Below are 15,693 nucleotides of genomic sequence, written 5' to 3'. Positions count from 1 at the left end.
ATTTCATCCTCCTATCTTCCCTAGAGAAAGGCAAATGAAAGTCATTGTCTTCCCAGACCCAGCATGTTTGGCTAGCTGGAAGTCGGTTGCCTTCTTGGGAACATCTTAAGGAGAACAGGAAGCAGTAAGGTAGGCCGGGAAGCAACAGGCAGCCAGAAATGTGTAATCGGTGGGCTGTGTTCTTCACCTCTACCCCCGTTTTGTAAACAGCTCTGCGAGTCTGGGTGAGTAGCTGGGCTCCTGACTACCCAGTGGGAGCTCTCAGAGGGACCCCTTGGCTGAGCACAGCTTTTGCCACCACTGGGAGGTGGCTCATAGATGTGTGCTGTGTTTAAGGAGAATTCTACTGTGCAATTGTATGACCTTCTATTTACACATTAGTGGACTGAAGGAATCCCTGAATTTTTAAAATTGAAGTTTTACTATATAATGTTTTCAAGGACATTCTGTGTATATTCCAAAGTCTAGCATTGGTCCTTTTGTATAGGAGGTTATAACTACTTGCTGAACAAATGAGTTGCATAGAAGTATTTTGCATATTATGGACTGACACCCCAAAAGACTTCCCCTCTGCCGACCCATGAACATCTGGGCCACTTGTGCTGATGCTGACTTCCAGCCATTGATTCAATTTCAGAAGAAACACCATTCTTGTGTATACATCAGTGTTTGTGAAATCATTTGAACACTTTATCACATTTGCCTTTACTAGAAGAGGAAACTGAGAAAATGATGGGAATTATTGAGTGCTAACAGTGGTAAACTTTCATCTCATGCTATCTTTGACTCCTTGGATTTAGGCTGGTCAACTCTGTGGACCATTGTAGAGAAAAAGGACATTTTGTCAAAGATTTCTGCCTAAAATTTGAGGTGTAACTTGGGGTGCTATAATCTGGGACCTTTTAGAGAACTCCCTCCACTCCCTTTACAACATGCAAATATAGTTTGATTTTTGTTCTTTTCAGTTTATAAACATTTCAGAAATATACTGTATAAGAAAGTGAGTTAACTGTCATTGTTTAGGGAGATGACAAATGTTTATTATAAAGATCTTTAAATGGTGTTTATTAAAGAGTAATTGAACAGTTTTTCCAAATTATCAAAACAGCTTTTTATGGATGTTGTGACTGGGTCTGGATCTAAACCCGAGTCACAGAGACTGTGATGTTGTTTGCAGGCAGCCACTAATTGGGAGGGGCCCTAGATCAGGTGGCTGGAATGTTCTGGCTCTGAGTGACTCAACTGTACCCAGTGGACGATCTCTGTTCAGGGTTCTCTGCTGCTCTCAGGTAGACTGAAGTCCCAGGAAGGCCACCACCACTGACTTTTGGGAAAAGCCGTTTCAAAAGGGATGGGGCCGGGGAGAAGGTGCTCAGTCAGGGGCACGCAGAGAGGAGTGGTCCTAAGGTTTTTAAATAAAATTTGGAAGCGGTCTGGGGTGGAAGTCTTTGCCATTTCTCGTTTAAAATGACTGACCATCACCAGGCAAAATAAAAGACACTGCAATTTATAGTTTCATGGTACCCTATGGAAACTGACTGTAGTGGATTCCTCTTTATCTTCATGCTAAAGAAATTAGTTATTTACGGTGAAGACTTCTCCAGAAAGCGGTGGTTCTGGGTAAAAATCGTTTTACACGTCGGAAAACATACTTCTGAGGCAATTTTCTGAATTACCGGAATAAAAATTCAGAAAGAGTCTCCGAAAACCTCATCATCTAAGCATTCTCTCCTCAACTGTTTCTAGCCAAAGCTTGGCTGGCACCGTTTTCAGGGATAAGCAGAAGTAAAAGTTTAATAAGTAACTGTCCAATGGAATGACTTATTTTTTGGCCTATTTCCACCCGGGGGCCGTAGAAATCCTCAAAAGCGGGGGCCCTGCTTTCCCGGCTACTGCGGCGACGCGCGGAGCGCACATCCACCCCTCGGCCGGCCGCGCGCGCTGGGGGCGCGCGGGTCCCGGGCCTCCGCCCCTTGCGCGTTACTCAGGCCCCGGCGCGGAGGGCGGAGCCGCCGCGGGCCGGTGGCGCAGGTGGGGAGGGGCGGCCGGTGCGCGTCGGTGACACCCGATGGGGCGGGGAGGCGCGGCGGCCGCACCCCGCCCTGGGAAGAAACCGACCAGGTGTGGCCTCGGCAGCGTCGGGTGCCAGCGGGGAGGAGACTCGAGCCCTCGCCGACCAACACCACCACCCCGCCACGGCCCTGCTCCTCTGCGCCCTCGCCGCCCTGAGAGCCGCAGCCCTCGCTCCCGCTTCCACTCCCGGCCCGTCGCTGTCCCCGGCGCCCGACGCCCGCCCGCCGTGCCGCGCTCGCAGTGTCCAGAACGGCCTCGGTGGAGAGGAGCGTCCTCGCGATCCTTCTGCGCCCCCAGCCCAGTACCCGTTTTGGGCCTTTCCTGGGAGCCCCTCGCCCTCTCCGAGCCGGCCCGCCCTCGCGTCCGCCTCGGCGCTGAGCGGCGCTCCGAGTGCCAACCAACATGAGCTGCAACGGAGGCTCCAACCCGCGGATCAACACGCTGGGCCGCATGACCCGCGCCGAGTCCGGCCCCGACCTGCGCTGCGAGATGACCGGCGGCGGGGGCACCGGCAGGATGTACTACCGGCGCTGCACGGCCACCGACCAGAACTCGGACGGCTACTGGTGGGTACCGGGCCGACCCGGAGCGCGCGGTGTGCGTGGGCCGGTGGGCCGGGGCGGCGGGGTCTCTACACTCCCCTAGTACCCTGGGACCGGGAGGGACCGTCGACCTCTGACCGAGAGGAAGCTCAGGTCCAGAAAGGGGACAGTCTCTTTGTCCGAGGTCATGCACGCATTTCCTGTTCGCGCTGGGGCAAGACCGAGTGTCCCGGCGCACCGCGCAGACCGGGTGGGCACGTGCGCCAACCCGCAGAGGAGCGTCTCCTTCGCTGCCGGCGGGGACTCGGGCCCCCCTTCTCGCTTCCCGCGTGCCGGGGCCCGAGGCCAGCCAGCGAGGGTGCAGGCAGGGCGTGCTGGACGGCGGGGGTCCCGGCTGTACCCGGGACTGTCCCCAGCGAGGCATCGCCTTTGTCCCGGGCCGCAGGTGGGAGGTCAGGCGGGCGTGGCTGCGACCACTAAACCCAACCTCTCGAACTGTAACCAAAAGTAAAACAGCGAGGGGAGCGGGGGGGCTCCGGCCTGTCGGGTGGCCAGGGTGAACTCGGCTCTCGGCTGTGGCTAGTGGCTCATCGCAAGCTCGTGGTCACCCCGAGACCACGTCCGCAGCGGCGCCTGGGCTGCTCGGCCATCCGGGGGCTTTTGTGCGGAGGCTGCGCGTCCCGGCAGCTCGGGGTCGCGGGTCGAGAAGGCCGCGCCTCGGCCTCGCCTGCTACCCAAACCAGGTTTCCCGGCGGGGTCGGCCGCCTGTCCCCCAAGCCCGGATCAGCCGCGCGGCAGCCCCCGCCAGCGAGCACACCTGTGGCCCTGCGCCTGCGCCCTTTGTTTCCCGGTTTTTAAAAAGCATCCGAGGAACGGCCTCAGTGTCTCGGTGGCGGAGCGCGTCTTGCGCTCTGAGCGGGATAGCGCGGGCAGGGGCCCGTAGAGGGGAGGCTCCGCGTACCATCCCGGCCGGCCCGCGATGCTGGGGGCGCCCTGGGAGGAGGGCGGGGTCTGCCTCTCCGAATCATCCGGGAAACCCAGCTTGGGGAGGGGGAGGTCAATCGGGTCCGGGTGGAGAAAGATAATCAACGTACATTTACCCGGTCGCCGGAGCCGGACTCTCCCACGTGAGCCGTGAGAATTCTGCGGCTCTCACCCCCCTTTCCCGCCCCCTGCAAGTCCTTCCCTTGCAGGGCTTCGGGGGAAGAGGCCTGAGTTCCAGAACTTTGTCGATCTAGCCTTGTGGCCTTAGGCTGGGGAGGAACAAACTGAATACACTCCAGGGGGTTTTTGTTTTGCCAGCAGTTTTGGAGGCCGGGACGGACTACTCGAGTTGCAACCTGCTTTCTGCTTCGATTTATTCATTTCTTTATCTTCCCGCAGCACCTTGAAAATTTATTTTCTCTTTTTGAGCTAGCAAAGAATTTGTCTCAATCTTGGAGCTCTTTCTTTAATGAACAAAATGCACCTGGGGGTTTCCAGGAAAAAATATGCCAAACCATTAGGGAGACTGGGGAGAAATGTTTGCTCATTTACACTTTGGTTTTTAAGTTTGTTTGAAAAGTTGGCCAACCATTTAAATCCGAAACTTTACTTTTCCCTCCCAGTCTTGCAGTATTTGGAAAGCACATGCTTTTGAATCCACACATTTAAATCCAAGTCAGAATTTGCAAGGTTGCTTCTTTCCTGCATTTATGAACCAAGCGGTTTTTTGGGTTTTTTGTTCCTTTTTTATTGAATATGCTTCGGTTATCTTAGCGTCCCTATGTTTTAAGTTGACAGTAAACATGGCTGTTAATGGAATATTTCACTCCCTTGGCTTCTTGTAGAAGTAAATTTGTAATTAATATCTGGGTTAATGAACTGCATAAAGATACCCGGTTTATAAGGATTCTTCACCGAACGTTAAATTTGGGCGAGGCTCGATGTTTTCTCCTGGTATAGCATCATTTCTTGTGTTCGGTTTTTCCAGCCTAAAGGCTGTTGATAAACCTGTCAAGTTTTAACATCTCCCCGGGAAGGGGAAAGAGACTCAAGTGAAAAGTGACCTAACTTGGAGGGAGGTTGTTTTTCTGCGCGTTGTTATCGCGCTGCCAGGGCCGCGGGGCGGCGGGCGGGGGGCTTGAGTCAGCGTGTGGCTGGCGTTCCTTCCGGATCCAGGTACTGGAGCTTCCTCAGGCCTGTCCCGGCTTGCGCTGGTGCTACTTGCCCTTAGACGCGAAGCGTTAGCACAATACACAGTAGCCCGCAAACGCTGAGGTCTGCATTTTAAAATAAAGGCGACTGACTGGAGACAGTCGGGGCCCGCACCGCACCTATTTTCCTGGAGTTTTTAGCGTCTCGTGCTGAAGGATTTGTTTGGCCCTGGCACGCACTTTGCAGAAGCAGGATGGCAGCTCTGACTCGACTGCCCTCTGCTAAGTGAATGATGATGAAGGATTTTAAAAGCATTTTTCTGACCGAAAGTTTTTCTAAATAGAGGTGTTTTGTTTTTAAAGCGACAAAACAAAACAACCCCCCCCCCTAAAAAAACAGTATGAGAGCGACTGGTTGCATCTAAACTCCTTTATTTCTAAAACTCCCACTTTATTGGCTGAATCAGATTGGTGATTTTTTTAATGATCAATGTGTGTATTTAGCCCTTCCCTAAATAAGCTAATTTGAGCGTGTACAGAGCCCAAATCTTATTTTTCCTTTGAAAGTGACTTTACAGCCTCTTGCCTTTGTCTGTCCCTTATTTAGTAACACTTGTCACTGTTTAGGACCTGATATTTCTCACTCTGATTATCCCTCCTTCCCCCACCTGTCTTTTGTGTCTTTGTTTTACCCTGCATGGAATCTGCAACTACTTTATTTACCTTCTTCCGCTGCTTTTCTTAATATTTTAAAGTTTGGTACATGTTACCTGCTTGATCATTTAAGATGTCTATTTTTGAAAATTTAAACTTTGGCTTTTTCTTGTATAAGATGCTATATTCTTTTCAGTGATGGCAGAATTACACTAGTCTTATTCCTGTAGTTAAAAGAAATGACAAATCTGTAGTGAAATTTGGTGGCCAAGTTACAAAGTCCCCCAGTTGGATCTTCCGCTGATCAAAGTGTGGAATTTGTAGGAGGATTACACGCCAAATACAGTCACTAAGCCTCAGAAATATGTGCATAAAATGGTAATGCTTACATTTCTCCAGAACTCATGATTTCCAAAGCGAAATATAGTGGTCACTATTTGATACCTATTTTAAAGTTTGCTTTAAACTACCTTTTAAAGAAGCCTGTTTCTCAGCATGAAGTTAAACAGGCGCATTTACATTTAATTTTAGAGTGGAAGGGGGTCCTGAGGGGGACAGAAACCTCACTTTTCCACTTTAGAGACAAATTAAGACTTGCCCCAAATCCCGGAGTCCACCATGGCTGAGCTGGCATGAGAATCAGGGGCTCCTCCCCCTGCCCTCTGGCATCCTGTGCGTTTACACCATGTACTTGTGTATGAGACTGGACAGCCCTGTACTTACAGGATGAAAGTACCTCAAGTCCATGTATTCATTCATTCATTCAGCCAGTATATCCTGAGCACCTGCTGTGTGTTAGATGTCGGGAAGATTCAAAGGTGAAAATACAAAGACTTCTGGAAGGGGGCAGATGCTCTTTAGAGGAAGATAAGTACATGAGTACTATAATACAAACAGGATAATGCACAGGAGCAGTGCCCATGACTCAGAGGCTTTGTAAGGGGACAAGATAACATCTGTAGTGGCGGCACTAGTAAGACTTTATTATAAAGGAAGTGGTGTTGACTTGGACTTGGGAGAATTTCAGTTGGTAAAGAGAGTGGGCAGAGAGCGCACCTGGAGGAGAGAAGAGCATGAGAAAAGTGTGAGAAGTGAAAAAACAGGTGCAGCTTCAAGGCCTAGAGAGTGGTCTCCTTTTGGAGCATTCGCTTAAGTGGGGAAACAGTAAGATAGAAGGAGGAAGGACGGGCTGGGGCCAGAACCTGGGAGACCTCGAATCCACGGTGGTGGGTTAGGGTTAGGCACGGGGAACCCTTGCAGGTCTCATCCGAGCCAGTGAAGTTCTCCTTTGAAGGAGCAGAGAGATAAGACCGTCGCAGGGAGCCATAGGATTATTGCTGTGGCCAGCAGTGTGTGGGAGGGGTTGCCTTAAGGAAGCGGTTGTACCAGTGAAGGAGGGAGGTGATGAAAGTCTGGTGGAGGTTGGTGGCAGTGGGACAGGAGGTAGATGTGATGGAGTGACAGCTTCAGCCCAGAACTGGATCAGAGAAACAAGGGAGAGTGAGAAAACAGGCTTAGAGTTGGCTGACTCAGAATGGTTATTCTAAATATTTTTCTGGGAAAGGATGGCAAAGTAAGATTCAGTGTAGCTTAATATATGGCAGATAGTAACACCTGCATAGTGATTAAGTTTGAGTAGGTTACATATTTTATACAAACATCAGATCAGTGGTTAATAATAGTTACCATTGCCTGGCAGACACCCACCATGTGCCAGGTATATTGTTATCTCAAGCCTCACGACAAACTTCCCATTTCACAGGTGGGAAACTGAGGTTAAAGGAGTTTCATGACTTGGCTTAGGTCAAGCCGCTAAGTTAGTAATTGAGCTGCATTTGAAACCAGTATACCACGATGGTGCAAGAAAAGATCTAACTTTAGTTATTAGAATTCACGTCTTCTTGTAAACTCTTCTATCCAATAGGAGTTTTTACTTCTTTTTAAATTGTTGCATTCCTGGGAAATATTTATTTCATAACCATTGTGTTCTTGCATTCACACCTCCTGTAGAGTTTCCATCTGCTGAGGAATGCAGCACAGTGTGATGCTGCGTTAAGCCCACTAAATGTCAGGCACATCTACAGAGCAGCTTTCAACAAGTAGTTAATCTTTTCTGTAAACATGGGCGTAATTTCATTGTTGTCCAGGTGCCTGAAAAGTCCTGGGAAAGACAAAAAAGTGCTGATGCCTCCACGCTGACTTCTTCGGGTGGAGCTGAGGAGGGCTTGGGTGTGTCTTGGGGAGTCTTAACTCAGCCCTCGGCCAGCCAGTCTTTCCAGACTTTTCAAAGGTTCTGGAAGAAGTGCCTCAGTCCCGAGGCCTTGGTGCCTGGGGCCCTGCCGCCCCGCCCTTTGCTTTTCTCCGTCTCCCTCTGGCCCTCCTGGGAAAATGGGCAGGGGTGGTTCTGATGTTGAAGCCACTGCCCCATGGACCCCAAGCCTCAGCCTGCCTTAAAATGCCAGGGCAGCCCCATCATGTGCACCTTACCACCAGCACCTTGTGCTGGGAGGGTCCAGGACCTTCAGAGACCTCAGGAATGTGCAATCTACATTTCATGAAAATGAGGACACCAGAGTGAGAGGCTGTAGGCCATAGGTCTGAGTTTTTGCCTGGAATTCAAATGTGTGACATGCAAACGTAATATCCCTTGCTTCATAAGTTACCTGAAAAAAATTAAAAAGGAGTTGGCCTCTTGGTGAATAACCAGGTAACTTGTAAACGATTTTTTTTAGGCATCAGAATGAATGTAAGATTTCACATAGGGAAGGAATTCAAAACAGAAATCCCTATTTTGGCCTTGAATTTGTAAGGGTCAAATATTCATCCCCATTTAATAAAGGAAAGGAAAGCATCTTTTTCTGAATTTTCTTATCCCTTCAAAAGATGTCTTTCGTGCAGTTAAAATGTCTCTCTGTCTTTGAATTGTCTCAAACCTTATTTTAGGTCTCGTAGATAATTTTAGGAATTAAAAATTACCTGAGAAAGTCTCAAATGCCTCACACCTAATACCCAGTCATCATTTCTTCTTCTTTCCTTTTTTTTCGCTTCTCACTCCACCTCCAATGTGCTGCAGGATATCCTTAAAATTATGAACTGGGTGAACTGCAAAATCATGAACTGGGGCAAAAAACACAAAATGAAAAATAAAAGCAAAATCTAAGAATCATGTCACAACAGCAGCTTCCCCTGTACGAACGATCTCGCAGCGAGGATTTAGTTTCTGCCGGGCTTTACGGACCTCACTGGCTTCTCCTCTGAACATCAGGCCAGCCCCGGAGGTGACTGTGTTCCTGCAGAAATCCTAGCTAGGCCCCGCGAGTCTACTAACTTGCTCCAAGTCACAGGCTGTCCAGCCGGAAGTGGCTGAGAACGAGGTGGACCCCAAACTCTTTATGAAGTTAATGACCTGTGATCAGGTTGCCCTTCCCGGCCCCCCACCCACAGCCACCAAAAACTGTGAAAATAGCAAACATGGAAAGGCAGTGGAACTTTATTAGAGTACCGCTTCCAAAGCTCCTGGGTGAGGACAAGATGAAGGCCCAGAGGAGGCCTTCTTCCTAAAATTGATAGAAAAAACCTTTTTTTTTTTTTTTTTTTTGCCCACTGTTGGTGGGGAATTGGGGTGCAGTAGATGCACTACCTGACTGAGCTTTGGAAATCAGGGTAATGAGTAGTAATATCTTCATATCAGTCTTTGATTTGCCTTTGTTTTTCTTCTACTTTCCTAAACCAAACAAACATACGTTAAGGACCTTCTGGGTGAGGAACTCTGTGTTGTTAGGTGCATGTAGGAGTCGAAAGTGACTAAGATGTGGGACTTTGCTCTCCAGGTGTGGGCAGACAGGTGTGTACATAATTCGTGCAGAAGGAGGGCAGAGATGTGCCAGGAAAACTCTGTGGAGGCGAAAGCACTTGGTGTGTAACTTCTGATACGTGACATTTCCACTGATGTGTTTAGTGAGTCTTGGAGGTAGGGTATTGTCCTTAAATGAAGAAGTAAATTTTTTTTTTTTTTTTTTTTTACAAACTCCATGGATGTTTTTCTTTTTACTTAAGATCTTTTAAAGAAACTCAAAATAACGTATGGAACATGTTTTAAACATCGTAAGGAGCTCAGCAGATAGGTTTTAGATCAATATGAATGCAAATAAGTTTTAAGATCAATATTAATGCATTACATAATTATCATCATTTCCATCAAATCTTCATTGAGTTTTTCCAAGGTCATTATTCCATGAATCCGAATACACGTGAGACATAATTTCCGGCACACATCCAGGACCTTATGTTGATGGAATGAACAAAAAGAAGAGAAAGAGAGTGGGGGAGAGAGAGAGAGAGAGAAGGGACAAAGGAAAGAGGAAGGAAGGAAAGAAGGAACCCAATGGGAGAGAAAGTATTGGATTGGCCAAAAAGTTCGTTTGGGGTTTTCCGTAGGCTCTTACGAACTTTTTGGCCAACCCAGTGTATATACAAAAGGAAATCCAGAGTTACGTGGCACCAGCCAAGTGTCTAATAAACAGAATAGATGATTGTAAAATGACTTTTATAAAACAAGGAGAGTAACTATTTAAAAATATCTTGTAATGCTTCAAGACTCTCTTCAAAGTATTTGTCTTGTATTTTTGTCTATAATATTCTTGGGAAAAGTGTGAAACTAGTGGCTTCACAGTTAATTTTGAGGTCTTATTTTTTTAAGAAAAGGCTGTTATTTGGAGGTAGTAAAATAAAACATTGAAAGTTCTTTAATACTGTTCACACGTTCATGTGGCCCAGACCATGTTTTCCTTTTAGCCTCTGATAAAGGGATCTTTATGTAAACTATTGGAACCCTTACTTGTTTAAACAAGTTTTAGAATGAATTTTCAAAAAAAGTGTAGGCAGGTTCTTTGTTGTACGAATAATTTGTCTTTGTAAGTTTGAAAATAAAAGAGGATTTCAGAAAAGTTAAAGACTTTTAAGGACAAATGTTATTTTTTTCAAGGCCAGCTATTAATTTTAGTTTAGAAGCCAATATTTTTTGATTGATTTGACCCAAATGAGCTTTCTTTTCTTTCTTTCTTTCTTCTTCTTCTTCTTTTTTTTTTTTTTGCATGACTTCTTTCATCTTCCGTGACACGGAAATGGGACTTAAAAATTGAACTCTGACCTCATTAGTTCAATTCCTAACATGGTTTAAAATCTCTGCACCCCTAATACCAATACGTACCAGTGTTGAAAATGTCTTTGAGGCTAGGGATTTTTAAAGTCCTTATATGCTTGTTAAATAAGTATTTATTTTAAAATGATTTCTTCCTATATGATGGAATTTTGCATTTTCCCAAAATGCACTGTCTGAAGAGGAAACTTCATTACCTTTACACAGAACATAGACTTTTGGATTATTTTCAATAGGAGGAATGAGTTTGGTGGTCTCATAAAATAAAGTTACAGAACAAAGGAGCTAAGGAAACCTTAAATAGCACCTAGCCCAAAAGATGAGAAAACTGAGATCTAGAATATTTCTGAGGTAAAAGACAAAAGACCTAAAATTATGTGGAAAAATATGATTTTTGACTTAAAAAGTTCTGAATGGCACACAAAATGCCTGTGTTCCCTGAAGCAAGCTCTCCTGGCTCTCCTGCTGAAGGGTCCAGCACAGCATCTGAGTGAGTGTCTAGTGAGTCGAAATCCTCTCCACGGACACTTCCTCCATGACTTAAGTACAGTCAGTTCTGTGTGGATCCCTCACTGGGCGGGGACAAGCAAGCTAAAATGTGAAGGTGGATTCTCTTTTCTTGTCAATAAACCTCAGGAGCCTGAGTTGTCCTTCCACCTGCTCGATTTGATGGTCTGTTTCCCAAGGATGTTCAGACTCAAGTGAGATTCTTACAGATGACAAACGGGATCTGTAGATCTTGCTTTAAGGACCAGACACAGTCTTGAAAAGTTGTGCCTAAGGAAGTTTGGTTAATTAGGTCATACTTTCTCTACAGACAAATCACAATACCAAAGATTCTTCATTACGTTGTTCTAACACTTTAGCGTTTCTTTCTTTTTACTTTCTTTTGACTTTTAAAAAGATTAGATTTTTGTGCAGACAGTTGTTAATCTATTCCTAAAATGCCAAGGCAAACACATAGGATTTTAGTGGCTATCAAGGGCGTGAACATATGGTGAACATAGGCAGGCCTTTTGGTGAAGCATGAATAATTCTTTTCAGTATCATTAACAGCATATGAAGTTACCATTTTGGTGTTTTTTTTTTTTTTACCTTTCTGTTTTTTAAGTGCAAGTCCACCAATATTTTAAGCCAGCGTTTAATTGCCTCACCTCTTTTTCCTTAGTTCATTTCTAAGTGTCATGTAACTGACTACTCCAGTAGCTGGGTAAAAAGAGCTGAAGAGTTTCATATTTTGTTGGCAAATGAATTTAGTGTCATAAATTCATTTTTAAAAGACTTGTATATACACTTTGGAACTTTCATTCACAAGTGAGTTTGGCCTCTCTGCTTCTTTTTTATTTTTTGTACATTTTTATCCTGGAATAATTTTAGGATTATAGAAAAGCTGCAGAGATAGAGGGAGTTCTCATACACCCTCACCCAGTTTCCCCATCTCCCTCTGTCTTAGCACTCACTGTGTTAGTTTTTACAGTAGCACACGTTATTAAATCATTTCAGAAACTCTTGACTTTCCACTGTGCTAAGAGAGAACCCTTTCCTTTGTATGCAAGGGACTGGCATTATCTGTGGGAATCACCCTCTGAACCCAACTGCTGACCAGAATTACTAAATGTTTCAGAAGAAAGGGCCTCTCATGCCCCTTCCTTAAAGAAAACAAATCTAATTCCACAGGACCTCCCTAATTACTTACCCATGCTAGACTTCTCAGTGATGTTTCTGTATTTCTTCATTTCTCCCTTTGTCTCTCTTTTTTCTTTTTTTCCCTTTGTCTCTTGAATTTCTTTCCTCCCTGTTATAATGGGTGCATTTTGGAAAGTGTTCTAAGTCAAGTGGAATTTTGCACAAGTTTTGACAACGGATGGAGTCCTGTTAACATTTCAGCAATCCGAGAAGTGTGCCAGGTTTCCTGTCTGATTCTGAGTGGCAGGCAGAGAAGGGTAGCATTCATGCGGGGTGAGGGTGCAGTGCCCTGGTGTCGATGGGTGGGCAGTGCCAGGGCCTGCCTGGAGGAGCTGCGGCCTCCTCTGGCACTGGTTCCCAGGAGAGCTGGTTTCTCACCCACATACTTTCAGCCAGGGCTGGCTTGTAGGGAAGCCTGGCCAGCAGAGAGAGAAAGCGCCTCTCCGATGTGAAATGAGGCAGACTCAAGGGGCGGTGGGAGAGTTTCCCACATTCTTGTGATTTTACCCTATCTCTGCCTAGTACAGCCTGTGCTTTTCAAACGCTTTTTTTAAACAGTGAAATTCTTTCTTCATTATTTATTTATTTAAAAATTTTATTTATTAATTTATTTATTTTTGGCTGCTTTGGGTCTTCGTTGCTGCGCGCAGGCTTTCTCTAGCTGTGGAGCACGGGCTCGGTAGTTGTGGCTCGCGGGCTCTAGAGCACAGGCTCAGTAGTTGTGGTGCACGGGTTTAGTTGCTCCGCCGCATGTGGGATCTTTCTGGACCAGGGCTCGAAGACCCCCAGGACCCATGTCTCCTGCATTGGCAGGCAGATTCTTAACCACTGCGCCACCAGGGAAGTCCGGAAATTCTTTCTTTAAAACGCACACAAGACACCCTTCCCAACACAGACACACATAAAAGAAAGTTCAGTACGTTGAACAGGCGTCTGTTTTATCTGAAAGCTCAAGCCGGCCTGGCTGGTAGCTCAGAAGCCCTGGAGGAACTCAGGTTTCTTGTAGGACATTCATAAGGCCTTTCCTGAACGTTAATAATTTAATGTACTTTAAATCTCTCTTAAACTAAGCCGTAGCGGGCTGTGCTGTAGCATAATGTATCCTGGCAAATTAAAAAGTAAGACTTGTTTTATGATAGATTACTCTTTTTACTTGTATCTGGAGCAAACTGAATTTCTATAATCTCTTTCTTTAAAATGCAGAATATCTACAACATTCTTCTTAAATACCACCGTCGTTTTAAGGTTTCTGCTACCTGTCTTCCAGAACAGTGCTGCATTTGAAATACACATGTGGATGAGCATCATTGTACAGGATAATATTCTGGGGTCATCCTGAAAGGAAAAGTGGCTTCTTTTTGCATTAAAGATATTTAAATTTCCCATCACTTTCTTTACCCCCTTCTTCCTTTACTATTATCAGCTTTTTCTGGTTGCAGAAAATATTTTTGCAGAATAAGCTTTTCTTTTGTCTCCTACAATTGTCCACAACCAGACTGGTCAATGAAACCCTGCAGCTCTGGGTCTGATGCCACCTTTCCCAGAAGGACTGGTGATGGCATTGATGTGGGATGAAGGGAGAGGGGTGACAGAGAAGATGCTGGAAATGTGTTTTCACAACTCAAAAGAATATTTCTGGATTAGATTTTACACCAGAAAAAAAAAACAAAACAAAACAAAAACAACCTTGGTGTGAAGGTTAGTACAATTTGAAAAAGTTCTGTAGATTAGAAAATAGTATTCCATCATTTTTAAATGTCTTGATTTTGGTAATTGTACTGTGGTTATATAATGGAATGTTTTTGTTCTTAGGAAATACATGCTGGAATATTTTGGGATAAAGAAGGATAATTGCTCTCAAATGGCTCAGAAAAATGTATATATACTATAAATAGATATACACACATACAGGGGGGAGGGGAACAAAGAGACATGACCAATGTGAACAATTGGGCAGTCTGGGTGAAGGGCCTACAGAAGTGTTTTTGTCTCATTTTTGCAGCTTTTTTGAAAGTTTAAAATTAGTTCAAAATTGAAAAATTTTTTTCATGTTCTCTTTCTTTGTGTTTGCTCATCAGTCCAACCGGAACGATGTCGAGGCAGAACCAGAACACCATCCAGGAGCTTCTGCAGAACTGCTCGGATTTTTTGATGCGGGCCGAGCTGATCGTGCAGCCGGTAAGCTTTCTTTTTCTCCTGAAGAACTGTCCACACCTGGTTTTGTACCTGGTTTTGCTCCTGGTTAACTTAGACTCATAGCCCTGACCTGTGCATTCTCATCCCCTGCCCTCCTAGTGTTTAGAGATGCTTTTTCTCAAAACAGACAAGAGCGGGATGTCTATCTTCCTAACCTACTTGCAATGTTGGCTTAACAATGGGAACCAGTTTTCACATAGTTTTTTTCCCAACAAATATTTACACTACGGATTGCCACCCTTTTGCAGTTGCAACAACCTGATTTTGTAATGCTTTCTTTTCCTAGAGATGCAACCTGACATGTTTATGTCACTGGATTGTCATGGGTTGTGATGTACACCATCAATTTAATGTCTTTCTTCAGGAAAATTTACCATCTTGTGAGAACAATTCTACATGAGAAACATTACAAAATATGGATAAATAAGCAATTGAAAATTGAGGGAAAATGGTAACATTCGTGAAAGCCTCACAGTATTTCTTGATGTTACAGAGATAACTTAGGATCTTATTGAAACCGGCTTAGAAGGCACGAGATCCATGATATTTCCCGAGTACCCATCACCCAGCTCCCCCCAAAGGTGGCCGTCTCACTAAGTGTCACCCATCATCAAAACCAGGAAATTGATTGGCCCAATACAATTAACTAGACAGCTTTCTTTTTAAGAACCGAAAAGTTATCTCCCACAATTGCAGGAAGAGCTCAGTTTATGTGTAAAAAAGACCTCAGCTGGTACAGCGTTCTTATCACCGTGAAATTACAGTTAGATGAGTGTCCTGTGAAAATAAGAAAGATAGGTATTTAACACTGAAGCAAGAGAAAGGTCAGCACTCTGTGAATATGCTTTTAAAGGCGTCTGAAAATTTAAAATATAGTCTACAAATTTTGCTTCATGAATCTCCCTAATTTACCTCCCTATTTCAAATTAATAAGACAATTTTCAGTTAAAGATTTTTTGCACTTACGTGGAACGGGGTAGGGGACTTATAATATTTAAGTTTATAGCAGAAGCTTTTGCTTCTAGTAATATGCATGAAGCTTTTCTTTCCAGTATTATGTGTTTCCTTCATGTGATTTCTTTCTTGTAGGAACTGAAGTATGGAGATGGGATACAGCTGGCTCAGAGCAGAGAACTGGATGAGTGTTTTGCCCAGGCCAATGATCAGATGGAAATTATTGATAGCTTGATTAGAGAGATGCGGCAGATGGGCCAGCCCTGTGATATTTATCAGAAAAGGTATTGCCCGC

The 15,693-nt window shown here is 45.1% G+C and overlaps 1 protein-coding gene across 2 annotated transcripts in view; it reads left to right on the top strand.

Moving 5' to 3' along the window:
* Positions 1–2,023: 2,023 nt before the first annotated feature.
* The window catches only part of DSP (desmoplakin), a 42,056-nt gene continuing 28,386 nt past the window's right edge, over positions 2,024–15,693 (top strand). For both annotated transcript variants that reach the window (XM_081247338.1, XM_081247337.1), the window contains exons 1-3: positions 2,024–2,639; positions 14,327–14,426; positions 15,534–15,682. In XM_081247338.1, the coding sequence (XP_081103464.1) occupies positions 2,476–2,639; positions 14,327–14,426; positions 15,534–15,682 (413 nt within the window). In that variant the 5' untranslated portion in view covers positions 2,024–2,475. The remainder of the gene's footprint in view (positions 2,640–14,326; positions 14,427–15,533; positions 15,683–15,693) is intronic.

The sequence above is a fragment of the Mesoplodon bidens genome, assembly GCF_964165515.1.
Source record: "Mesoplodon bidens genome assembly, chromosome: 10".
NCBI lineage: Eukaryota > Metazoa > Chordata > Mammalia > Artiodactyla > Ziphiidae > Mesoplodon > Mesoplodon bidens.
This window is presented reverse-complemented; position numbering and strand designations above follow the sequence as displayed.